Below are 27,487 nucleotides of genomic sequence, written 5' to 3'. Positions count from 1 at the left end.
CTGCCACGCCCACCAAGCCACACCACGCCCACCAAGCCACACCACGTCCACAGAATCAGTAGTAAAAACAATTAGATTTCATCACTGCTTCAAGAACTAGGTGCTTTGTATAGTGCCATTGTTCTTCTACATAAATGTGCAACCTTGAATTCCTTCTCACAGCCTTTCAAGAATAAAATCTGTAAATGTAGGCTGACTTGATCAAACAACCACCTAGAGGAAATATCGTAGAGTTGGTTGGAATTGGGCAGTATCCAAGTTGATTGCTTGAATGAATGAATAAATATTATTTTTTCATAGAAAGAAACTGCAATCTTAAGTAGGTGCTCCAGTCAAAAAAGCCCAAACCCAACTTAAAATAAAGTGATGTCTGGCAATATTCAATCCTGCTGAAAACAATTCCTGTAATGCAGTTTTACCTAACGTAATGGCATCCAGATCCGTTGGACGTACAATTCTTTTATTGGAAGGCATAGTCTCAAAACAACTGATACAGCATAGTTATAGAAGGATGTTCTAATACAATTCTCCTTTAATGACTTCTACAATTAGAAGTCATTAAAGTGACTTCTAATAATCTCTTATAAGGCAGAATCCATTATAATCCATTATACAGAAAAAATTGCATGACATCCTAGAGACATGCAACTGTGAGACAACATTTATATGATGAAATGTTACTAGAAGAGAGGAAAAAGTTTAATATATGGCTGTTATGTTCAACTGTGAGTCCTAAATCAGAGACATTTATAGATATACTCAGTGTTTAGTGCTATAATCTCTACCTTAAAGGCAACATAAGCTCTAGGGCACACTGCTCTAATTTGACAATTTTTTTGCAATTCTAATTGTCAGAATTCTAAAAGTTTAGCCCTAATGCCACCTCAAGTTGAGAAAAACCAATAAAAAATGACCAAATTCTGATTTGGAGAGAGTGCAAAAGAGAAAATGTGTTGTTAGAATTTTAAATATTTAGGGCTCAGTTTTCTAAGTCAATTTATAACAAACATGTAAAACTAATTCAGATTTTTGGCCCTGATACTGCAATTAAGCCAATGTAATTATCAAGTGATATTTCAGAGAAATGTATCAAAATGCTTCATTAGCTGAGAACATTAAAGTCCTGAAATACTTTACCTGCTGGAACCTGATATCCAGATCAAAAGTGATTGGCTCCCGTGGGCCGCAGATGACAGGCTGGGTATATTCTTGGCTGGGTGTGGCAACACAGGGGATAAGTTTCACAGTGTAAGTGCCAGAATAGTCACGTACCTGGAAAAAGACACAGAAACTAAAATACAGGCAGTCCTTGAGTTTCAACCACAATTGAGCCCAAAATCTATGTTACTAAATGAAACATTTGTTAAGTGAGTTTGCCCCATTTTATGACCTTTTTTTTGCCACCATTGTTAAATGAAATATTGGGTTTGTTAAGTCAATAACATGGTTGTTAGTGAATCCGGATTCCCCATTGACTTTGCTGGTCAGAAGGTCACAAAAGCTGATCTGGAATGACCCCCCGGGACGTTCCAGCCATCATAAAGATGAACCACTTGCCAAGCATCTGAATTTTGATCAAATGACCAAGGGGATGTGAAAAACAGTCATAAATCACTTTTTTCAGTGCCGTTGTAATTTTGAACGGTCACTAAATGAACTGTTGTAAGTCTAGGACTACCTGTATTAACTGATACAAATCAACTAAGAATAAGAAACCTTTGAAAGGGTATCTTGAAATTTCAATTAGTGCAGAATGTGGCAGCGCAGGCAATTATATGTACTTCACATCTGTGAACTGCTGTTGTGGCCTGTCAGCGGCCTGTGCAGCTAGTAGCTGATTCCGATAGTGAGGAGGATGATGTGGTGCTGCGCCAGCAGCCTGTGCAGCTGGCACTCGAGTCGGACAATGAGGAGGCTGGAGAAGATGTGGTGCCAGAGGCGGGGATTCAGCCAGGGCCTTTAGAACCTCCAGAAGCTTCCATGGGTGAAGAGGAAGAAGAGGAGGAGCCTCTTCTCGATGCACGGGCGCACAGAGCTTCCAAAAGGCAGGAGTGGCTCCTCAGGAGGAGGTCTCCTTGAGAGTAAGGCTTGGGGCTAATTGGCCACTCCCTTAGCCTATTTAAGGATGGACGATGGCAGAAAGCCCAGAAGCAATTTGCAGGACACTGATAAAAGAACTAAGATCCAGACGCAAAGGAGACTGATTTATATATTTTATTATGACTGTTTTATATTTTTAATAAATATTATTTTAATATATTTCATTAATTTAATTGTTGTATATCAACCCAATCACCTCCTATGAGATGAATGGTCATATAAATTTTATTTATAAACAAGAAAATAAATAATGGTTATGTGTATCATTGGAATATTTGGCATATGGCTTTTTAAAAATTATTTTTACTATACTAACACAAAATCATTGGAATTCTGAATCCATGGCATGAACAAAATCTGTATGATTAGATGCCTAACTGATTCTGATATACCCATAACATGCTTTTCTTTTCAGACAAACGTTAACCTAATACCCTGTTTCCCTGAAAATAAGAGATCCCCTGATAATAAGCCCAATCGGGCTTTTGAACGCATGCACTAAAATAAGCCTCTCCCCGAAAATATTTAAACGCAAACCTAGGAAATCAGGTAAGATGGCAAGAGGAGCCCCATCTTGCTCCACGCGCCCAAAAATAATAAGACGTCCCCGAAAATGAGACCAAGTGCTTGTTTCAGGGTTCAAAAAAATATAAGACAGGGTCTTATTTTCGGGGAAACATGGTGTAACACTCTACAGAACTAACACTATAGCAAAGATGTGTACATGTGTACCATAGTCTTAAGACACAAAACTGACTCATATGCTTGTATTTACTGAATATGCATGTAAAAATATCTGCTCCTAAGCCATACAAAGTCTAATTTCAAGCCATACATTAAACCATGGTTCACTTACCTGTGATTATTTATAGCACACTGAAATTTATTTTAAAAAGTAAGTTAGTATGAACCTAATCTAGATCTCAGCATCACATACTTGCAAGTGTAAATGAGTTTAATGTTGGCTTTTTTAAAAAACAATAAAAGCTACCACAAAATATTAATGTTAGAACTCACAGCAAAATCGGAAAGAAACTTCCATTGCTGCATTGGTTGATTGAAGGTGTGCTCACTTTGAGAAAGGTTCAATGTGAATGTAAGGCCAGGATGGTCAGATGACATCACCATAGAAGTCAGAGAAGTACCTGCAAAAGTGAAAGACCCATTTTACGATGAAGTTCATTGACGTTATCCCACACACTGTGGAATGGAACTATATTTTCTATTCCAATCTAGGAAACCAAAGAATCAGGATAGAGGGAGATGGACAAGTGGGTAGTGTAGAATCAGGAATTCCTTGCTGTGTGTTTTGAAGACAGAAGGAAATTGACAAAAATGTGCCCCTCTCTTCTCATTAGGAAATCCAAAGCTTTTCATGAATAGATGATAAAACCCAGTTCAAACCATAAGTTCCTTGGGCAGTTTAGTGTTCTGAGTTGTCACAGAAAGAACATTCTTTGTTGTGCTTTTTTGATGACGTTTTTGATGTTAGCTGTCCATTTTAGATCTTGCGATATGGTAGAACCAAGAAATTTGAAGGTCTCTACTCTTGATACTGTGTTGTCTAGTATTGTGAGAGGTGGAAGTATGGAAGGATTTCTCCTAAATTCTTCTTGATTTTCGATGAACGTATCTTTTCTTTTATGTACACTGAGAGCATATGCACCAAGACAAATTCCTTGTGTGTCCAATCACACTTGGCCAATAAAGAATTCTATTCTATTCTATTGTTCTGTTCTGTTCTGTTCTGTTCTGTTCTGTTCTTACTGTTTATGAGATTCACATTAAATCCCAAAGTCTGTTGTCATAGACCCACAAAGCGATTTTTAGTTCAGAAAAGATACTCAGAAAACATACAAAATCCTGGCCTTACCTGGATGGGATATTATGAACTGTCCCCTGAATCGAATTTCAGTCCTGAAATGGACCACCAATCGCCCTTCATCATTGATTTGCATACTGGTTGGGTAAAGAGACCCTAGATGTAAGCAGCCATTATATTATTTTAGAAATGTTCATACAAGGACTAGTTGTTTGGTATCATTCAAATGTGTTGGATTGCAAGTACCACAAATCTTAGTCAGCATTATGTGGAGTAAGGACCCGAATTCATTGCTATGATAAAATAAAGCAATAAACATGAAAATAGAATAACATAAATAATTCAAATTTCGTTTTAAAAGATAACTTGGCTTTGAAGCAACCATCACTCTGCAAATGGCTGGATAAAGTTGCTTACCGCAATCTAGCCTAAAAACCAGCTATTTTTTTCTTGTGAAGTTCCATAGCCACAAATGGCTAATTTGTGTCTAAGAGGCGGAGTTTTCATATCCTGTAGTAGCCAGTTTTCCAGACTAATCTCTTAAGGTTAAAAAGGTTCTGGGAAAGAAAGAAAAAAAAGGAAATATTTATAATTTACCTTGCAGTTCTGCTTCTGGTGGACTTCCAATGCCATCTTTCCATAGAATGGCAGTATCATACACAAAAGTGAGCCTCAACTCAGATTGCAGGTCAAAATGTTGCCAGCCCCCAACTGCTGCAGGTGAATGGAAGACATAAGATACATAGAGGGGCACTCGAAGAGTGACATACGATTGAACCAGATTCAACACCTGGAAAATAGCACAGCATTAGATCACCCTATGTTCATACTGGATCTTCAGGAGTTAAAATCACAGCTCTTCTGAACACAGTATAAAATCGCATCATCATAACTTCCTTTCGGTCCCTTGTTTATTTATTTTCTGATATGTGTTGGCTCCAGAACAAACATTTCTTGTTGCATTTAGAAATCTTGATGCTTTAAAAATGAATTTACAGCTTATGGTAAAGTGCGAGAGAATGAAATGTAGGCCAAAACCTAAGCAGGCAGCCCTCTTCCTGGCTTCTGAAATGCAACCCTGGCAAAGAACAAAACCTACTCTAAAATCAACTTGACAGTCATCCCAGAGTGTGTGGCAATCTAAGATTACAATCAAGGTCCTATTATGGGATTAAGTTGATACTAAAAATCTCACATTCATCTCTTACCTCCGGTGCATTGCAGCCCAACTTTTCAAAAGTGAACTTGTTCATATTCAAAAGTATAGCTTTTGATGATTAAAGATAAGCATCATCATCACCAATTTCCTCTCCTGATTTTAAAACTGATAGCAAATCAGATGAAGAATAAGAAGTGAACTAATCTAAGCCTGTAATCTAAGAAGTAAATAAAACTCCAGATAAAAAGAATAACTGGCACCTAATACTCAAAATAATCTTCAGGATTTCAAGCAGTTGAGAATATTTTTAAAACCCAAAACAAAACTGAATGTAACCACCCATCAGTAATAGCTTATAATACTATAACTTTGATTAGGAGACGACACGCAAGTCAAATTCTCCCTTTTATTTGCATGCAAACATGCTTTCTCCCTGCCTGTTTAAACTACAGGGCTATAATTTAAACATATAGTACATAATTGAATGTGTATGTTACAAAATAGTTCCATTTACTTTTCTGATGTAGTCCCATCCCATCTAATGTGGCTTCCAGTTTTCCCATAAATAAGATCTATGACTAATTCTGTATGGTTGAAATTTTACTTCATGTCAAGTAAGTAAGTCAGTTTCTATATTAGCAATTAATAAGAAATTTCACCACAAAGTATATATTTATCTGCTACTCATGTCTTGTAGCATTTGCTACATATAACAGGTGGAAGGCATGTACGTACATGTTCCTAACTTTAATGTCTTTGTGGCCTCTCTGGGAAGCCTGATATGCAATATATGAGTGTTTACAGCTACATGTATACATATAAACACTATCTCATTTTTACAGGTTTAAATTATATGAAGATGTCAGCTTCCTACCTTCTGTCTTTGACATGCTCCCTTTGGCTTTCATTTAGCTAAACTCCAATCTGGCTCTCTTTACCATCATTCTTTCTTTTTCTACCCTAGCTAGGACTATAGCTCTATGTTGCTTTATAATTCAGGTCAGAACTACAAACAGGATCTCTCATTAACTAATGAGATACCAGTTTACTTCCTTTCCACATGCACCTGGATAGACATCATCATCATGAGCCATGGTGGCGCAGTGGTTAGAATGCAGTACTGCAGGTTACTTCTGCTGACTGCCGGCTGCCAGCAGATTAGCAGTTCTATTCTCAGCATCTCAAGGTTGACTCAACTATTCATCCTTCTTAAGTCAGTAAAATGAGGAGACAAATTGTTGGGGGCAATATGCTGACTCTCTAAACCTCTTAGAGAGGACTGTAAAGCACTGTGAAGCGGTATATACGTCTAAGTGCTATTGCTATCATCATCATCATCGTCATCATCATCATCTCTGCCAGGTTTCAAGAATCCTAGCTGCCTTAAAATATACATATACTGTCTTTAAGACAACTGGAAGAGACACATTTTAAATATATTTTTATATGGCCAATGTCAAGATCTAAAATATACATGTGAAGTACTGAATGGATTTTCAGGTAATTCATCTCAAATATCAATCCTAACTATGAAGGGGATGGCTGGTTCTTTTCTGTTTGAATTGAATAGAATATCTGGGCTGGCAGAAATGTCTATGCTAGCTAGCATCTATCCTTAATGAAGGCACTGTTTCCCATAACAGTTGAATTAGGGCTAATTGAAACTATTTGATTTGTCCCAAACCATGAATTTATGGTTTTAAAATTAAGGCAGAATAGGGTTTAATTAAATGAATTTAAAAGTAAATGAAAGTACAGCAAATTAGTGTTAGTTCTTTGTCCTAGTCCTATCCATTTTCTGAAGCATAGTCTTAGTCACTGCTCCCTGCCTTCTGCAAAAGGCAGCTTTACTTAGAACAGTTTACATCCTGGGACAATATCTTTAATAGTAATAAAAAATGCCTGAAAAAAAATGCCCGTTTCAGGTCCTTGAAAAGGATGTGATAATTGGAAAAAAATCCCTGGCACAGTCAGGGATTGTGGATGCCTCCTTTTTAGTTTCACACTAAACATTTAACATTATGTATTAAATTATAGCACCATGTTTTGGATTTTTTAATAAAATTAATTGTACTGTGAACGTAGCCCTCTACTTTTTATCACCACTGAATTTTGCCCTTCCTTCAATTAACTCTACCCAGACATTTGGAAAAACACTGCTCTATTTTAAAGCAAGAGGCAATGTTATTTCCTCTCACTAAGTTGGATGTCACCCATCAGTAATAAATTGATATTATCAGGTTTTAAGCTCAAATGAGTTCTGCCACCATGAATTAACTAAAACAGATTTTTTTTCTCCTTTATATGGTGTCTCCATTTGGTGCATATTAGTACATTATTGCCTCATCAGGCACACTCTGAAATATATAAGATCTTATTTGGCTGCCTTTAAGTTGCCCTAATTCATGAATTAGTGCCTGTATTATCTTTGTCAGTAAACTCATGCAATCATTTGACTTATGCTCACACTGAGTATGTCCAGTCTTTGAGAGTTAATACATAAAAGAATCATGTGGATGACAGTAGTTTTTTCTTTGTCTATGTATGGAATTTCTATGGTTTTTAAATTAATGGTGTCTAGGAGGTCTGGTCTCCATCATTTTATTTTCATACTGTTATACTCTTGTTAGACATTAAGCTGTCTGCCAATTTTTCCTCCAATCCTAGCTACATAGACACATTTCTCCTTTCTATATTCACTCTGTTTTGATTATACATTATGTATTCATTCAATATTCATTATATCACTTAAAAAGTGGCAATTGGTTTGAAACTCCAAATAACTAATTTGCTTGTAAGAGCATCCTTTTTAATGTGCTATCAGCAAAGCCTTTGTTATGCCATCTAGGTTTATTTTCTAATTGAACTGAACTGTTATGGGCATTAGGCACAAAACTGTTCCTTGGCTTTGTTTTACACAATGCATAGATTCTGCCATTGTGTTGGATAAACTAACTTTATTACTTTGTTTATATGTGAATCAGAAAATAAGGGGGTCTTCAACAAACTGTAATAATTTTTTGTGTTCAACTACATTATTGGTCCATCTGCCCCAAATCTCCTTTCCTGAATAGCAGCAATACTCCTAATGGATAGGAATTTCCTCAAAAGGGGTTAGGAAAAGGGTGCTATGAAAGCTTTTTTTAAAAAAAATTTGATTTATATGCCGCCCTTCTCCGGAGACTCAAGGCGGCTTACAGTGCGTTAAGCAATAGCCTTCATTCTTTTGTATATTTTATACAAAGTCAGCTTATTGCCCCCACAAACTGGGTCCTCATTTCACCTACCTTAGAAAGGATGGAAGGCTGAGTCAACCTTGAGCCTTGGAGAGATTCGAACCAGCAGAAATTGCAGGCAGCTGTGTTAATAACAGGGTGCATAGACCACTGTACTATCAAGGCTCTTTGCTGTAGACAGATTGAATCAGAATACACAATGGAACCTTATTACTTGTTAATTGGTTCTGGGAGATAAAACAAATATTAAAAATGACGAGTACCAAACAAACCATGTGATTTATCACATGACCCTTTGTTTTGGCTTGGAAGAACTTTCTGTTTGCCCCTTTTCTTATGACAGCAGCCTTCCCAGCATGGCCAACTTCCTCTCTGGAAAGAACGGCCTCCACTTCCTCTGGAAGTGACGCTGTCCCCACTTCCTTTTGCAGTGACATTCTTGGCATGGCTGACTTCCTATCTGTTCTCCACAGGTGCCTCCTCTTCCTATTGCAGCAAATCAAGTACCAAACAAAAGATGAGTACTAGGACAATATTTTCATGTCAAAATATTGGCATTGAGTACCAAATTCAACGACTTTTGAAGCAGTGGAGTACTGAGGTAACACTGTATATTTTGATTCTGTATATTATTGGTTTAAATGAAGGAATAATCTGTTCTGGGTTTTCATACTATGACTTGTAGTGTATGCAATTAAGCAAAATCCTTGCATTAATAAAGTTTTGCTTTTCTTCAATGGAGCCTACCTGACCATCTGTCCCAATGGAGCCGCTGCAGTCAGTTACCAGTTCTGACATATCATAATAACTGATAAATTCCCACAGGCAGGCCTCCAGATTGAGATTACGGTAGAAACGTAAAGTTTTAGCTGATCGTATGCTACTGCTGTATTGGTAGGGTGAAGTTTCTCCAATCACTTCTGGATTCTTGATATCATCTGTGATGAAGCCATGTTTTGTTTCAATTTCATTATAATCCAAGAGATTGGAGCATTTGTGATTGCCTACACGAGTGCCATCCGGGCTCAGTGTCAACTCAAAATTGGACAAAGGTCTGGTTGAGATTACTGGCAACATTCCTGAAATCAGAAATTGCCTATTAGATATTTTATGCACTAATAATAAAAATAGCTGGGTGATTACATTACATTAACAATGTTACATTCAGAGCATATGTAAGATTCAGATAAGTTTTACAACAGTAATTCAAATTTCAAAGCAGGGTTAACAAAAACGTTTGTAGTTAGTTGCCAAAGGACATCTTAATCTTTTGTAGGTGAAATATAATGTTTTATGGAACTAAAGTACACTGAAGTAATAGTTATTTCCCATATAAGATAAGATAACCTTTATTGACATTTTTACTGCATTATTCCAATGTATGGTTGTGAAACTTCATATTGTTGTTTTTTTAATTTAAACATTCATATACAAGTCTGTGTTTGTGTGTATATGCAGATATATGCATATTAGATTTGAATCCTCAAATCTAAGCATTTGGTGAAACATTATCTAGAATAAAAAATAAAGAATTTTTAAGTCCATGAATTGATTCTAGGAGTTCATGGTCCAACTCCCAAAACCACTCTGCTTATTCCAAGTTTTCTCCATTTCACCACTAAATCTAATAGATTTTCTGTTTCTTATATTTAAGAATAAATATAACATTCTTTCTTTGTTAAGCACGTTAAGCATGAACAAGGATGAGGATAAGTATTAAAAATTGTCTTTGAATCATTGTTTCAAAAATCTGATGACAATTGTGCAGCACCATTTCAGTTGTTCTGGTTTTAGTGGCACATATGTCTGGTACTTACCATCTATATGAGGCATGGTAACCGAAAACTTGATCAGGTTTGGATAGTCAGGATCATCAGGACCTATGTAATGAATTTTGGCTGAGAAAGGCTCTGCTCCAATTGTACCCAGAATACGTGGTTGGCACAGACCTATGGGAAAACAGCACCATTTATTGATTAATCAATTTAAATCAAGCCACACCTCTCATTAATGTGACTCTGGGTAACTCACACAATTATGAAAAATAAGTACAGGAAGTTTTTGTCTTATGACCACAATTGAGCCCAAAATTTCCAGATAAGCAAGCAGTTGTTAAGTGAATTTTGCCTCATTTTACAACCTTTCTCGCCACAGTTGTTAAGTGAATCATTGCAGTTGTTAAGTCAGTAATACGGTTGTAAAGTGAATCTGGCTTCCCAATTGACTTTGCTCATCAGAAGGTCACAAAAGCTGATCACATGAACCTGAGACACTGCAATTGCCATAAATATGAGCCAGTTGCCAGTACTCAAATTTTGATCACATGACCATGGAATGCTTTAAATGTGAAAAATGGTCATAAGTCACTTTTTTCAGTGACACTGTAACTTCTAACAGTCACTAAATGAAATGTTGTAAGTCAAGGACTACCTGTATTATCTTAATATAATTTTATTTAATAGTAAATGCTGATAAATGCCTGATATGAAATTCAGTAAGTCTAAATGTTTTCTCCAAGTGAAATTACTAATGAAGTTACTAACATAATCACTGAAGCTCTTGTGTTGTGTGTGTGTGTGTGTGTGTGTATGTGTTCGCACATATGTGTGTGCGCGCGTATTATGTGTGTGTACATATAGTATATATAGTATATACTGTATTATATAGTATTATATAATACTATAGTATATATAGTATATACTGTATTATACAGTGTATATATATATATTATATAAAATCAGACAGAAATAATGTTCTCTAAAATTTAAGAAATGTATAGTTTGATCCTCAATTTTCCAATTTAAGGCATGATACATATCCCTAATAGCAGGCAGCTCACATCTACAACACACATATCACAAATACATGTAAATGACAGATTTAGAAATCCTTTCACAATTGTTTTCCTCACAGGCAAATTGTAGGAAGTATCAGATTACATGCAGACTTAAAGCAACACAGATCCTTTGGATACTATGCAAGCCAACTTTATGTTTTCTTTACATGTATGGAAACAAAAATGTTATAAGCTTGTTTTCAAATGACATAAATACAGAGGAACAACCCTAGTCATAAAGCTACTATCTCTATTTTTCACTTGACTAAGTTACACAGGTTCTTAAAGGTATTAATTACAAATTATTATTTTTTTAAAAAAAATTATACTTACTACAATAAATGTATTGAAGTGCAAATGTCATATCTAACTCCCTTTGCTATTAAGTTAATAATTGCTCTTCTAATTGTTCCATCTTTTTCATTACTAAAACAAACATTTCTCGGAAAGAATGTTCTATCTGAATAAAAGTGTTCAGAATCACTTAATGGTTTATTAAACTTACCTTTTTGTCTATTTATTACATGGATGGGACTCAACAGTTCTAAGCCCACATCTCCATTGGCCTTGACAGCACGTGCTGCACACTGAACCCTGGAGCCAGCTTGGAAATAGATGGAGTCTAAAGCAATTGACTTGGTGTTAGTGAAGAAAGTATTGGCATCCACTTCACGCATCGGGCTGGTCACACCATCCATGCCGCTTGGGGCACTGACAAGCCAACGATACAAGGTCACTGTGTCATTGATGTTTTCAGCAGCACAAATAGATCCAGTCTTGTCATAATCTGAGTATTTGGGGTTGCATGCCTAAATGACAAGATGCATACAATATATCCATTTAGTTATGTTTAAATCTTTGCCATGAAAATGCTTAATTAAGATGACATAATAAGATTTTCCTCTCTTTTGGTCTCACTAGTGCAGGGGTGTCAAACTCAAGGCCTGCAGGCCGGATCTGGCCCATGAGGTGGTTAGATCCGGCCTGTGGAGCTGCCCTGGAAGCAGGGAAGGACTGGCCGGCGGTGCCTTGGCCTGGCCCAGGCCAACCGGGTGCATTTTTACCTGCTGGCAACCATCCAGGCTGGAAAGCAGCCAGGCTTAGATCCGCGAGGCCGCTGTGGGGTGTGAGTACAGGGGGCAGGGCCGAGATGGTAGGGCAGCCCTGTGGGTCGGATCTAAGGCTGGATGCAGGAAACAACTGTCCATGGCCCAGGTTCGCTGCTTGCTCACATGCACCAGCTTTGTTTGAGGGTAGGAATGAGATTTGGCCCACAAGGCTGCTCTGGAAACAGTAAGGGACTGGCCATCCCTGCCGGACGTCCCCCGAAGAGCGCACAGGAGACTGTGAGTATGCGGGAGCCAACGGTGTCCAGCAGCAGCCCGCCAGCCGAGACTCTGCAGCATGTGCAGCACAGGTGTGTTTGGCATGCTATGACCGCCAGGCTGGCCCTAAGCAGCAGGCAGAGGCACAGGGGAGGAGGCATGCTATCTGGCCCGTAGAAAGTGCTGGGCGGCTGCCAACCCAATTGCATGCTCTGTCTCGCAGTGTCTTTGCTTGCCCGTGGCCACCCACAGCTGGGCAGTCATCTGGCGCATCTGGCTAGCTGGATTGCGTGCCTCCACCCCATGCATCTACCTTCACCTGCTGCCAGTGCTGCTGCCACGATGCAAAGGGAGGCAGGTGGCAGGGCAGGAGTGGAGCCATCCAACTTAATCTTCTAACTGCGCTGCACATGCAAGATGAGTCTTATGCCTGCCGCCCCACTTGCAAAGGCCCCGGCAAACGGGAAAGGCAGGGAGCTCCCATGCCCAAGAGGCAGCTGGGAGTCTGCAGCCTGCGCAGCACAGGTGGGTCCAAACCCCATGACCACTGGGCTGATGGTCCAAGCAGCATGTGAAGGCATGTGATCAGGCCTGCCAGATGCCTGGGCAGCCACACAGCCTGCCAGATGCGCAGCTGCCTGCTCAATCCCAGTTGCGGTGGCAACGGACAAAGACAGATTGTGGGGTTGTGTTGAGACAGCCCAGCCAATCACCGCCATGCTGCAGCCCTTGCGTGCTCTGCCCCCTCCCTCAAAACTCATCCTCCAGCGAGACTTCTTCCTGCCCTTCCCATTGCTGGGGCTGTTGGGGTGGGAGGGGGCAGGAAGTAGCCTCCTCCATGCCCCATTTTGGCTGGCAGAGTGCTGCAGGAGGCCGTCCTCATCCTCCAGCGCCGCAGCTGCGCATCATTAAAAATACTAGATGCATCCGACCTTGCCAGTAGCCCCCAGCTTTCTGTGCCAAGCTAAATGGCTGCTCTGGGCCAAGAGGGGCCGAGGAAAGGGGGCAAGGAGGGGGAATTTCTGGAGAAGTCGCACACCAAGGGGAGGCAGCCAACATGTCCTTCCCCCCATTTAAGGGTTCTTGGAAGAGTCCAAACTGCAATGGAGAGGGTTGCCACCAAACCCACCCTCCTCTACGGCTGATGAAAGCAGAGCAGAAGAGGTTTAGGTGAGCTGGGGGAGGGGACGGGGGAATGCACTGAGTTCTTATCTGTGAGCATTTTTGAGCCAATTAAAATGCAGGTGTCCTTTGAAAATCACACTTCTTTGAATTTTGCTGCGTAGTGTGCCCCTGGGAAGAAAAATGGCTATTAGAAAGGAAGTTGCACAAAACACCCTGTGTGTGGAGGAAATGGCCCTTAGTTAAACTCCTTTACTGTCCTGAGGCTTTTTAAAGGTTTTTTAGCACAACCTTGCAGGTTGAAGTGAGGGAGAAAAGCTGCCTTATGAAAGGGAGAGCTAGGAGCTATAAGAAAGGAAGGCTAGGAAGGATGAGGAGAAAGTAGATAGAATTTGTGACTCTGTATTTATAATTTCCATTGATAAGGTTGCTCCCCTAACTCAACATTGACCTTGGGGTACCTTCAAGTAAGACAGTACAATATAGTACTTAAAAAACCAGACCAAATACTGTAAACAAAAAATGGCATTATGTAACAGCCAATAATAAATACCAAGTGGCCACATCACTAATTCTATCCCAAAATCTGGAGAAAAACCCATTTAGAAAGAAAATCTACAAGGCTTGTGGCAGGAGTGGGTTCTACTTACCTTTACTACCGGTTCTCAGTGGGGCCGCGCGCATGTGCTAGCTTCGCTCGCGTGCGTGCTCTTCTGCGCATGCACAGAAGCATTCTGATGACGTCGGGGTCGGTGGGTGGAGCCTCCTGCTTGTTTTACTACCAATTCTACAGAACTGGTCCGAACCGGGGGCAACCCACCACTGGCTTGTGGTTCATGGCAATCTGATGTTCCAGAGCAATGCTATTCCAGCCTTCAACAGATCACATGATCAGGGATCCACTCCCTGATACCAATGAAAATGCCTCAAAGTCCACCAAAATCCCTCTAGGCTCTGTGTCATTGGAAGGCTGTCAGTTCACCTCTTTGCCCGTCCTCCACTGCCAATTCAACTTTACTTTGCTCTTGAAATTCAGTGCAATGTAGATCTTCTCAAAATCCATCCAAACTTCTCAAAGCAAAAACAAACCTCCTAAAAAGGCCAAGTGCCCATAAAGTGCCATAAATGACTCTCCCTTCTATTGATATCATGACAAAAAATGGATTGCTGTTTGACTTGCTGAATGCAGGATCCAGTGTGGAAGGAAAAGTTTTGGCTGACAGGACTATCAAAGCAAAATATATGAGCATGCAAGAAGGGACAGGAAAGGAGAAAGGGAAAGAGGAAAGACAAAGAAAAAGAAGAAAAGATGAGAAGAGAGCAAGGAAGGAAAAGTAAGGAAAGAGGGGAAGGAAGAAGAAATTAGAATGAAGAGGGAAGGAAAAAGAAGGGAAGGAAGGAAGGAAGGAAGGAAGGAAGGAAGGAAGGAAGGAAGGAAGGAAGGAAGGAAGGGAGGAGATTATGAGAGTGAGGGAGGATCTCAGGGAAGTCCTGCCTTAGCACTTGACACAATAGATGCCCCCCCAACACGAGTCCCATGGCCATGCCCACCATAGTCACACCCCTGGCCACCCACACACACCCTGGCCAAGGTCAAACACAACCATGATACGGCCCTCAATGAAATAGAGTTTGACACCCCTGCACTAGAGTATTTAGCAAATTCCTTATTCTTGTTATCACTTCATAAATCTGTTCATCCTAGTTGAGAATTAAGTATTACTGACTCTGGCATTTAAATGTAAAAGCCAAATGCTATGGAAAGACTTCAGTTTATTAAAGCTTGAATGAAAAAAAGATATTGATATCATATCTATTAGAAAATCAGGGAAAGTAAGAAATGAAGTATCAGTAGATTATCTAGGAAGTTGCAAGAAGATTTAGATGAAGTTTTAATTCTATGGAGAATGCAAATGTAAATATTAAGCAGACCTTCTTATTCCTTCATATCAGTCTCTTTTCTGTGAAATTGGTATTAACATTATTTTTTTCCATAAGCAAAATTTTGAGAGGACGTGAAACAAAAACTATAACTAATGTCCTCCACATTAAACTTTCTATGTCTTTAAATAGATACTGATAATCAAGTAAATGACAGTATGAACTGATAAAATGGAACCTTCCAGAAGCTTAAAAGATTAATCCCAGATATTTTTTCCATCTAGAAGTAGAAAAATTAAGACATTATAACTTGAAAAAAGATGGATCGTACCGTTACACACACAATAGGATATCCATTGGGAGGGTGGGGATTTATTTTGCTTTTGGCAGTGTCATCATACAACAGAAGTGATACAATTTGTGGCACAGCTGGGAAAGTCACATCTGCCATGCTATCCATTTCTTCAATGTATATAATGGCTTTATTCATCTGAATGGAAAAAACATAAACAGTTTCTATCTCTAAATGTAAAGCTTCTGTAACCAGCTACATTATACATAATATATTAAATGTTAAAATTAATCTATCCAGAAATAACAGAATGAAGAATATGAAGATATAAATTCAAGGAGCATACCATTCAAAATCGATTAATTTTGACACTGAAGTACAAACTATCAAGAAGACTTTCTCATAATAAAACATAATAACCAAGAACTAAAATATATGAAACAATTATCAATTTATTCCTTTTCACGATATCTTAAACCTGATTTATGATGTAGGGTCTTAAGACTTGTCTTATGCCACTATTATTCATTCTGAAGGATGAATCTAAAGGTTTATTTTTGTTAGAGGAAAAAATTATTCACTGGTCAAAGAGAATCAATAGAACCATTCCATGCCTCTAAAAACATATCAAAAAGGAAACTGCTTTCCATCTTATTTGATAAAAGAAACACCTATGGCTAATTCATCTTGATACATGTTCAGAGGGATCAATCCATATTTGCTAGATTCAGATCTAGAATTCAAGCATGCTAGAACTATTTTTCACTGAGAGGCAATTGGATATTATTGGATGGCACCAACACTTATTTTGTCAGCCTAATGGTCAGTCTAAGGGTAGAGATTTTAAATCAAGCCAAAGCATTAAATCTTTCTTAATGCTGAATGCATGGTTGTATTTAATGCTTCTAAACTTTCCAAAGAATAGAAGCAGGTCTGAGCAAAGGCTTTGCTTCCAGTTTGGTCTCCAACAGCAGACTTCTATGAATTCTGAAAAGCTCAGGTTGTTAATGCTTTTGACATTTCTGAATCATCCTCAACTGAATGCAAAATAGAGGGGAAACCACTTGGGTATTTACCTGTGTCTCAGCCACCATATTCTCATCAGGTTTCAAATGCACTGTAAATGCTTCACGCATTTCTCTCACTCCATCATACAAAACTTCAACCTCCACAAAGTGCTCTGTTTCTCCTTCTTTAAATTCAATATCTAAAATGAAAAATAATAAATGAGCAATTTGGGTCATATCTGTGAAATATGAATGTTCATCAGATTTTTGCGCTCATGTTTTATAACATTAATAACATATATAATTTCAGATTTACAAAAAAAAATCTTATGCATTAACATTTGCTGCAATGTTCAATTTAGGATCAGATTCTTACCCTCAGACATTGGATTATAATCTTCTCCAGAAGTAGCTGAACCATCTTTAGTATGTATTCTTACAATAGAAACTTTGGAAGTATCTCCAAGTCGCAAGATTGGGATCTTTAAAACTGCAATTTCTCCAGGCTCCTGTGGTTCTTGAATGTTGTATTTCACCTCAGAGAATGTAATCATTGGTTCTGCAAGACAACTAGAAAATGTCAACTTCTCCTTTCAATCAAGGCTAAACTTCAGTACAGCTTTTAAGAATAGTCTGAGACAGAAAAGAAGTCCTAACCAAGAAAATAACATTTTGCTTAATCCACTCAATTTATTATTTAGCAATGTGATTTGTGTTAAATTTAATTAATGACAAGGCAAGAAAAATGTCATTATGAAAATCAATTGATCAGTTTAAATCATAAAAGGAAGATACAGAATTTTCTAAGATTAAACTTTATAAAACACCTAGAAAAGTCCATTGTTTCCACTCAGGGTTTAATTTTATTTCAATACATTCTATTTTGTCACCATATGCAATACTAGAGTTGGATGAATATAAATCAAAACTGATTCCCATCACTCTGTGCTGGTGTGAATTAAATCCCTGAATGGTATAGCTAGATTATGAATAGTTACTTTCTGAAGCACTATAAGAGCTTCTTTCTTAGACTGTCCAGTGGTACATCAGAGGTAATGTTAGAAGAAATTATTTATAACATTGAGCAGTTTGTTTTCTGTAATTACATAGGGAAAGTCTGTATCAGAGGGTACACATGAAAAGAAAATAGATTTTAAGTAAGTATTAAGAAGGATTTCATAATAAGCTATTAAACAATTGAAAGTTGGTAAACTTTTTTGATGGAAGCAATACAAAACCTCCTAGCAGGCATACAGTATTTGTAAACATGACCAATTTATATTCAGCTATAGTTTCAGTCTTTTCATTTACTACTTCCAGTCTTTTCATTTACTACTTTATTTTATTCAGTGGGGGAGGAGGGGCTAAACATTTCTACATTTTGAAACACAGGTGTACAACTTGTACCCCATATTTCATAATATCTTACCTTCAGAAATTGCTCAAAACATGTCACTGCATTGTAATTTTTAAGGTGACAAAAGGGAGAAATTATTGATTACATGTGATTAATATTTTAAGTACTTTTAATATATTTTAATTATATTTAATTTCTGAAAAACTCCAATTTAATGCTTTATCTGATACACATTAAAATGTAATGCTCATCCAGAAAAAGATAATAAAACAAAGGGTATTTTATTTTAAACTATTTATTTTATTATAGGATGTGGTTTAGGGTAATTTTGAAGGAAAACAGCCATTTTACTATTATCTAACAAAAAGTTATTGACCATTTGACTTCTTTTTCATGGCTTTATTTTATATCTTAGAAGCCCTGTCCTTGAATGCAGAGATTAGCAATATATAAATGAATCCTAATTTTCTTACGTATATAATACAGTAGCTGTCCAGTTTGATGTCCCTTGAAGTAATAATCTAAAGGTCCTCTAATTGAAAGAATAGCAAATAGCTCATCAACCTACTGTCTTCTTCATCTTTAATCTTCACCAGCACTTCTTTTAGCTCCCCAATGGAAGCACCAAATGAAGAAGTACTTTTTGGAGTCCCAAGCACCAGTCTGAACTCTTCCTCCTCTTCATAGATAGCATCATCTTCCAAAATCACAAAACAGGGTTTCTCTATCTCTCCTTTAGGAAGCAAAAAGCCAGGGTAGCTGTTACAGTATATTTTGACTCTTGGTGACTTGATGGATGTGTCCATTTAGGTTTGTTTGTTTTACAACACTATGAAACCAGTTTTTCATTAACATATTCCAATATGGTTTCTCAATCTTCCCTGGAATTTCCTGGCGGTCCTGAGCCAAATATTGGCCAAATCCAATTGTTTAGTTTTCAAGACCAACCAGTTCAGCCAAGACCTGCCAACTGCAGAATCTACCATTTAACTTCAGAATCCATATTAAAGAGATTAAGGCACTAACATTACATATTATCTTATGTAATCACTGAATACTGGAAATAATCAATCTTGAAAAATTGATTTGTTTCAAGCTTCAGTTCCCCTTAATGATCCAGGTCTCCAATGCATCCAAGTCTCCAATGCAAGGAATTTTTGTCCAAAATATCCATAACAAAATTTATATTCCAATTTTTCCCCTCTAAACTTCATAGGAATAAAAATGATAAATTTAAACAACAATAATAAAAACAGGAAAGCAAAAAGAATCCTTAATAAAATCTGCTTGATCAAGCAGTTGCTAAAACTGCTCTGTTCAGACAAAGAATTTAAAAAATACTTGAGATTCACAAATCTTTTATAGTGATGTTTTTATAACCATTGAGTAATAAAGGCTTAATTAGTTTCTTCATAATGGAAGCAAAATTAATGGATTATGCAGTAACATGAGAATCTATGTTTCTAGCTTTACATTCACTTAACTTTCATGTCTAATTTGTATATGTACAGAATATAGTACTGTATATCTGAATGCAAACACCCCAACACACATACACACGTTAGAAAAATGATTAAAATAGGGCTTGGAGTGACTACATGGTGCCTAAAATAATGAGCATGGTCATATCTTTTATCATTGCAACAAGTTGCTTGCTGGGAAGCTTTTTTATTTAAAAGGAGATCTTACCTGGTAGGAATGTTATTATTGAGTCATCTGTGTTTGGTCTCTCCTCATAGTCCATCATAACCTGGGCAGAGCCTTGGCGAGTGTAGCAGCGGACAGTAGACTTATGATTAACATCTCCACTTCGTGAGATCATAGCTTCTACCTGACCATCTTTTTCATTCACAATGTAGAGAGGTTCCTTAAATTGGACTTTGGGTACTGCAAAAGAAATATGAATTATTCTATTTACATTCCATTGTCATATCCACCTCACTTAAGTTCACCTCTGTACTAATGTATAGATAATTAGCAGACCTATCAAATTTATAATCAGGGCTGCTCAATTAAGAACTTGTTGTATCAAAACAATTGGGGTAACTTGTAAAGGTGACTCACTTATCTGAATATATACTGCTCTATACCCTGTACATAGGCACCCCTTTTATTTTAATTTGTCAGCCAAGACTATATTCTTTTGTTTTTTATATAGTTGATTATCTTATCAATAAATTAGTATGATTTATTGTATGATAAATACCTATGGTATGGCATAGGTTCTACCTATGTCATTTATAGATTATGATTAATGAATTAACAGATAAAAAAACCCACTGCATTATATTTATGAATTAGTTGATGGAATTGTTTTGTATAAAGAATTAAAACAAAAGCCATAAAAATATGGTGAGTCCTTGAGTTGCAACAGTTCATTTAGTGATTGTTTAGGGGTTAGAATGGCACTGAAAAAAGTGACTTTTGATTGTTTTCCACACTTACGACCATTGCAGCATTCCATTGTCAAGTGATCAAAATTCAGACACTTGGCAACTGACTCTTATTTATGACTGGGAGTTGCAGACTCCCAGGGTCATGTGATTGTCTTTTGCAACCTTCTGACAAGCAAAGTCAATGGGAAAGCTAGATTCACTTAACAATCGTGTTGGTAACTTAATACCTGGAAGTGATTTACTTAACAACTTTGGCCAGAAAGGTCATAAAATGGCCTTAACAACTCTCTTGCTCAGCAACAGAAATGTTGGCGTTAATTGCAATCATAAGTCGAGCACTACCTATAGTTAAAATTTGATTTCTCAGTGTGCATTTTGTTAGAGCAGCATTCTCTATCTTGTTTCCTTCAGGTATATTGAACTTTCAAACTCCAAATAATCAGTTGATATTAATGTTGCTTGCTAAAGATGATGGGAATAAGTTCAAGTTTTTAAGGCATCAGATTGGAGACAATTGTATCACATACTATTAGTAAGATACTTTGTTCTAATTTTGTCTTTAATTGGCATGAAGATTACTTTCTTCATGTTTGAATAGTTGCCAATGAAAGCTTCAAGATATTTAGCAATGCCATTTTCTATTGTACTCAAAGGATGCTGTTAGAAGGCAAAATTAAAAATGCCTTCAAAATTATTTAAAATGAAGGAAAATAATGATAAAATGATTCCACTAATTAATATCATTTTTTTAAAAAAAGAAAAGCCAAAATCCAGACCTGTAAGATTTGCATTAGGCATTCCATCCTTTTCTGGAAGTAAAGTGTAATTTAGGATGCTTCACCATATTTATAATGAACTCTAGTATAGTATGTATCCTAATATTATCTTGGTAGCTAGGTAGGTAACTAGGTAGGAAGGAAGGAATGCTTTCCTTAAAATTCAGAATTCCTAGCTATACTTTCCATTTAAAATACAGGTTCTATTTTCCAAATTCAGTTTTAGCACTGTCTTGTATGCACCTATGCATGTTATCTTCTAATTTTACCAGAAAATATTTTGTGTCAATTTATAGAAAACCATCTGCAATGCTTACAATCAGTGATGGTATCGTTTATGATGATAGTAGCTTTGCTTGGCTCTCCAAGCACTGCATTCACTGGCATCTGGAGAACAAGTTCAAACTTTTCGGGGCCTTCAAGAACCGGCTGTCCTAGATCATCCAAAATAGTTGCACGAAAAGTCTGCATGTTTACACCAGGAGCAAAATCCATGTTTTGGCTTATGCCAACATAATCAACTCCAGCTACAAAAAGAGACAAAATGTAATTATGTGTGCAGTAATGTTCATATGATGCAGATAGCAGCTTATATACATTTTTAAATGCTTTTTTCATGTACTTTGGACACCTAAACATAGGACAATTAAAACTTTCCATCACTTTTAGAGAACTGTTCTGGAATGTCAAAAGGAGATCAATTAAAAGGCTACAATAATCAAAATCTGAGTACTACAATTTGGACAAATTAAAGCTCTTTTTGTCACAGGAAAACCATCACTGGCTTTTCTTGTTTTCATCTCTACTTTGAGATTATGACAAGAAAATTCTAAACTTAACTGACATACAGGAATTGGAATGAGCAAAGCACAGGGAATTTAATTTAATTTTCTCAAGTTTGAAATGCATTTTTTTTCTTTGAGGATAGTGGTACAGCATATAATTTAATTAGATAATTTGATTATTGAGCAGATATATTAGTAATACAGATGAAACAATTCACCTTCTGCAGATACTGGTTCAGTTTTCCTGGAGCGCACAGTGACAGTGGCTGCTTTGGACAAGTCTGTTCCAGTTCTCCAAACACGAACTTCTACATAACCAGCGCTCTCCGCAACAAAATATTCAGTGTCACCAAAATAGAAAGCAGGTTCTGGGACATAAAACAAAGATAAAAAAGAAAATGGTAATCATTTTTTTTTAAAAAAATCAATGATCAGACTTCTTGTATTTAGTCATCTGGGCAGTTAAGAAAAAGGAAACAAAGATAAATAATTTTGGAGATGTGAAAAAGTTAACAATTGTCAGCTGACATAAAATAGGGGATCTGTCAATATTTTTGGTTTTATTTTTAATGTCCCCAACATTTCCTAGATCGTGCTGAGTCAAGATCAGAGAAAGTCGTGGAGAACATGCATTAACATATGTAACCTTCATGTTCTTAGTAGATTTAATTAACTACATTTATTTATATTTACTATAATCCTGAAAATCTGGATTTTATCCCCTCCCCCTTATTTCCCCTCCTCCTTATTTCCTTGTGAATTAGGGAGACCTATCTGGCAAAGGGTGGAAGGGACTGCCTTGAAGAAGAATTGCTATCAAGGCAATGGTAGGTAATCCCCAATAAATTATGTGAGAAAATGACTCAGGCAAACCCTAATTCACATGAAGGTAAATTGGAAGTGTGGGAAGCACATTCAAACTTGCAAGATTTTGTTATAATACAGGTAGTCCTTAATTATAGACTAATTTTATTTTTTATTATCTAAAAAAACCAAAACCTAGCTTTGCAACCAATCCTTATATCTGCAGCATCCCACAGTTATGTTATTGCTACTCATGCTTCCTAACTGGCTTCCTAAAGCAGATTTTATGCTGAACACAGAAGTAAAACCACAAATTGTTAAGTGAGATAATGTCACACTTAACAACAGAATGAGAAGTTATGTTGTAAGGCCTTCGGGGCCGTATGATTTTTCCACTTAGCAACCATAGCGCTTTGTGATAGAGCTGCCTGTCCCATTTGCGGTTGCTAAACAAGGACTGTCAGTAAAAATAGTACTGACCTTTATGGTTTCTCAGTCTTGTTTACCTTGCAGGTTAGGATTACGGTTAGGATAACAGACTGAGACATTTATACAAATTTTCTGTATGTCCCAGACTTACTCTATCTTTCCCTTGTCATCTTTTTGTTAATGGTGTTCTCCTCTCTCCTTCAAACTATCATCCTTAATCTGAACAGATATTTGTATTATATATATTTTCATATGCATAGCTCTCTGCAATTAAGATCAATTTTCAAAAAATATAATGATGTAAATATGTAGGGTATAAATCAGACTTTGAATTCATTCTCAGATTATTTTGCCAATGGCAACCTAACAACATTTTCTAGAGTAGTATAACTGTGAAAACGCATCTAAAACTTTAACCTGTGAAATTGAAAAGGTCAGTGTACTGTGGATAGTAAAGATCTCTTTTGTAGATTGGATATTGATAACAACAACACAAAAGAAAGCCAATGCCAAATAAAAATTTATATATGATAATACCCTTACATTTTATTGTAAGGGATAAAATGGAAGGAAGAACCTGTATATCTCCAGCTTTGCAAAAGCGTGTAATTATGTCTTCTAAAAATGCAGAAATATTGATCAATGCCTATTTCATGAATTATTAATAAAACATATAGGCAATAGCTTAGAAGCAACCCAGGTGTTTCTCAAAGGTAGAACTATAAATCCACATTTCCTCATATTAGTAATCAGTTTGTACAATCTATATTAACTCATGAGCTTTAATCACAAAGGGAAGCTAAGGAATACTTTTTGAATAGCATATAATTTAAATCAGATAACGTAATTGCAAATTAAAGACAAAGCAAAACATTAACTGTTTATTATATCTTAAATTATGGTTCCTGTGACCATTGATGTTTAAGATTTTCATTCACCCCTCCCAAAGTCAGGGATGGCTATAATCTCAACATCTAATTGTGCATTAAACCCTTTTATTTTCTTATCTATTAGCCGTTTCATAAGTAAATAAAAATACTTTTATTATTAAAAATACTAGCCTCCTCACTTTTGTACAGCAGTATAATGTTCTGTGTAAACTACTCATTTAAAAGCTATTTCTGGTTTCTCAAAGAGGCCCTGAGTGTTTGCTCAGGCTGACTATTCCCCAGTGGTCCCTCCACAATTGAGAAACACGTGTGCCAGTGCTGAAACCTGTTCTACCTGCCCTGCCACTTAAACATTCCTGTAGAAAAAACCATGGTAAGATTTCCACTTCCTTGTAAAATCACAAGTTGTTTGCATCTCCATCTTCAAAGCTCATTATCGTATAACTGGATCCTTTGTTGAGTTACACATGATCAGGCAGCATGTTTCTGCATAACAGTAAAATAATATAGAATCCACAGCTTCCTAGAGTATGATCAAGGGCCAGTAACAAAACCCATATTGTTCACCCCTAGATGGAAGATCAAAGGACTAGATTTTTTTGGTCTTGAGTACTTTATTATGCTGCTTTTTCTTTAATAGGAAACATGAGCAGTTTGCTGGTCTTATAGGTCACCAGCTGTCATGATACTGTACAGAGCAAGTAAACCACTGATTACCTTCTAAAATTAGTTAAAACTAAACCTTCCTATCAGTTCTATATGCATTATTTAATATGAAAGACATACAATTTTCACAATACAAAACAACAGTATTTGTAACATATGTTGTATTGACATCGTATTAAACAGAATCAAAATCTGATTCTTTTACCAGATTACAAAATAGATTCTGGATTAAACAAACAGAAACTTTAATCCCGAGACCCCAGCTCACTATTCTCTTATATGTCAGAAATCAGAAACTATAGACTTAAAATTCTGGCTGGAAATCCTGAAAACAACAGCCTCATTGGAAAATACCAAGTGGGGGATTATGTGATCTTTACTACCTCCTATACTTTGGACAGGTTTTATTTTTTAAGGTTTTTAAGGACAGTACATGGGTACTGTTGTCAGTTTTCAAACAATTCTACATATTTATTTCTTGCTGTTCACTAACAGAATTCAATTCTTCATAGAATGGCAGCCAATTAGTCCAAGAAAGTCAAGCTCTCCCAATACTTCTAAATAAGGAATGCCCAGTGTTCTACATGGTGCTCAAAGCAATGTCTTTCAAAAATTTTACAAAAGATGTAGGATTTAAATAACTGTTCCTTTGCTATATCATCTGGCTCATTCATCCCCACCTTGATTCCCTCAGTTGTCTTAAATTCAGTTTCCACTACTTCCAACCAGCATGACTAATATCTGGCTGCAGTCTATAGAACTGAAACTCAACACATTTGAAAGACATCAGGTTGGAAAAGGTTTCTCAATCATATGAAACCTCTTTTCAGATGTCTTCTTCTCTAGGGTTTTGCAACAATTTAGAATATTATTTGACTTGGGAAGCTGAGTTAACTTATTTGTGCTTCTGGCCAATTTATTACTGTGAAAAGACACACTGATTTTTCCCTTTCCATTGCGGTAATTTACCAGAATTGTTGACAAGCCATTTTCTCACTGGCAGAAATATTTTCCTTACGCTAGTTGTTGGACTCAAGACAACACTTTTCCCTCTCCATATAATACTCCAATATCCTAGTCCTGATGCATATCTGTTGGCATAGTCTGCAGTTGTCGCTTCCTTTCTCTCCCATTGCAACTAATAGCAACATGCAATACATTTGAAATAAATGCTGACATGCTATTATTTCTCTTATTGCAAGTTGTAGTAAGTTGCAAAAGGGTTTAAAATTTAACAAATGGATATCTTTGCTATCAGATGCCCGCTTCATTGAAATAGATTTTTTGAAGACCATTAGACAAATTCATGCAATATGCACTAAAAGCATTAAAGGCGTACAATGTATTCTGTACAATGTACCCTTTTCTATGACTGAAGGTGTCTTTGCTGATTCAGTCTCTGCAGTAGCACAGGAGATGGTACCCTAACGTCTTATACTGATATGTAAAAATCTGTTCTTTATTTGTTGTCAGGGATGTCTGCTGCAACATCATACTGGCAATTTTGGAAGTAGAAATAAGTAGGAAAAGAACTGACCTATGTTTAAGAAAAGTTCCAAATTAATTTTCCTGAATAAATAAATTTTCTCCCTTAAAGAAATGTGATAGGAACCCATCTGAATTTTGATCCACTCACAGGCGCTTGCAACTTTTTCAGATAAGCTTGAGAAGTGTTGCCTGCCCATCTAAAGGTAAAGGTAAAGGTTCCCCTCGCACATATGTGCTAGTCGTTCCCGAATCTAGGGGGCATTACTCATCTTCGTTTTAAAGCCAAAGAGCCAGCGCTGTCCGAAGATGTCTCCGTGGTCATATGGCCGGCATGACTAAACGCCAAAGGCACACAGAACGCTGTTACCTTCCCATCAAAGGTGCTCCCTATTTTTCTACTTGCATTTTTTACGTGCTTTCGAACTGCTAGGTTGCCAAAAGCTGGGACAAGTAATGGGAGCTCATCCCGTTACACGGGAGCGGCTCGAATCCCCACTAGGGATTCGAGCCGCTGAACTGCTGACTTTTCGATCCACAAGCTCCGTGTCTTAGCCGTTGAGCCACCGCATCCCATCTACCCAACCCCAAATAAATTTTCCCTTCCAAATGTCCATATCAAGACACATACAAGTCTGCTTCTGCAGAACAAGCCGGCTACAGGAAACCTTAAATTGAAAGAAAAGGAACCAGCTTTAATGAGCAGCATACTGTTACTTGAACCCTGAAACTCGGAAGCGCAAGTATTAGAGTTTTCTTGGCTTTCTAATTTGAGTGAAAAAATGCGGATGAGTGAAAGTGAACTGTAAAAACATGGCGCTTAGCCTTAGAGCTAACGAGCTGGCGAGTGTGGATTGCTGAACTCATCTTGCTTTGTTACAAAGTTTCTAAACTGCTACGAAGTTGCATTGCTTGCAACAAGAGAAATAAGAGAGAAATTTCTCCCTTTTCAATACTGGACTTTGCTTTACTTTGGTTCTTATTTGATTAAATCTGGGGGACTTTTTCAGAAGTCTTTGTGGAGGTGGGAGAGGAAGAAGAACTTCCTTTTTTAATAAAACTAGCCTACGTGGCAGGATGGCCTCAAAGAAGCAGGAAGCGAAGGCAACAGGAGGTGGA

General features: G+C 37.1%; 1 protein-coding gene across 1 annotated transcript in view; it reads right to left on the bottom strand.

Annotated features, from left to right (window-relative positions):
• Positions 1–27,487, bottom strand: part of FREM3 (FRAS1 related extracellular matrix 3) — an 82,406-nt gene that overhangs the window by 6,963 nt on the left and 47,956 nt on the right. The window contains exons 7-20 of the mRNA XM_034442957.3: positions 22,313–22,462; positions 21,627–21,836; positions 19,827–20,024; positions 18,706–18,870; positions 17,157–17,339; positions 16,850–16,980; positions 15,813–15,971; positions 11,659–11,962; positions 10,135–10,266; positions 9,065–9,396; positions 4,520–4,712; positions 3,974–4,078; positions 3,118–3,245; positions 1,138–1,272 (exon numbers count right to left, since the gene is read on the bottom strand). Coding sequence (XP_034298848.2) covers positions 1,138–1,272; positions 3,118–3,245; positions 3,974–4,078; positions 4,520–4,712; positions 9,065–9,396; positions 10,135–10,266; positions 11,659–11,962; positions 15,813–15,971; positions 16,850–16,980; positions 17,157–17,339; positions 18,706–18,870; positions 19,827–20,024; positions 21,627–21,836; positions 22,313–22,462 — 2,525 coding nt within the window. The remainder of the gene's footprint in view (positions 1–1,137; positions 1,273–3,117; positions 3,246–3,973; positions 4,079–4,519; positions 4,713–9,064; positions 9,397–10,134; positions 10,267–11,658; positions 11,963–15,812; positions 15,972–16,849; positions 16,981–17,156; positions 17,340–18,705; positions 18,871–19,826; positions 20,025–21,626; positions 21,837–22,312; positions 22,463–27,487) is intronic.

The sequence above is a fragment of the Pantherophis guttatus genome, chromosome 8 (genome assembly GCF_059756535.1).
Source record: "Pantherophis guttatus breed Tessera chromosome 8, ASM5975653v1, whole genome shotgun sequence".
Classification (NCBI taxonomy): Eukaryota; Metazoa; Chordata; class Lepidosauria; order Squamata; family Colubridae; genus Pantherophis; species Pantherophis guttatus.
Note: the sequence above shows the minus strand (reverse complement) of the source record. Positions and strands in the feature narration are given on the sequence as shown.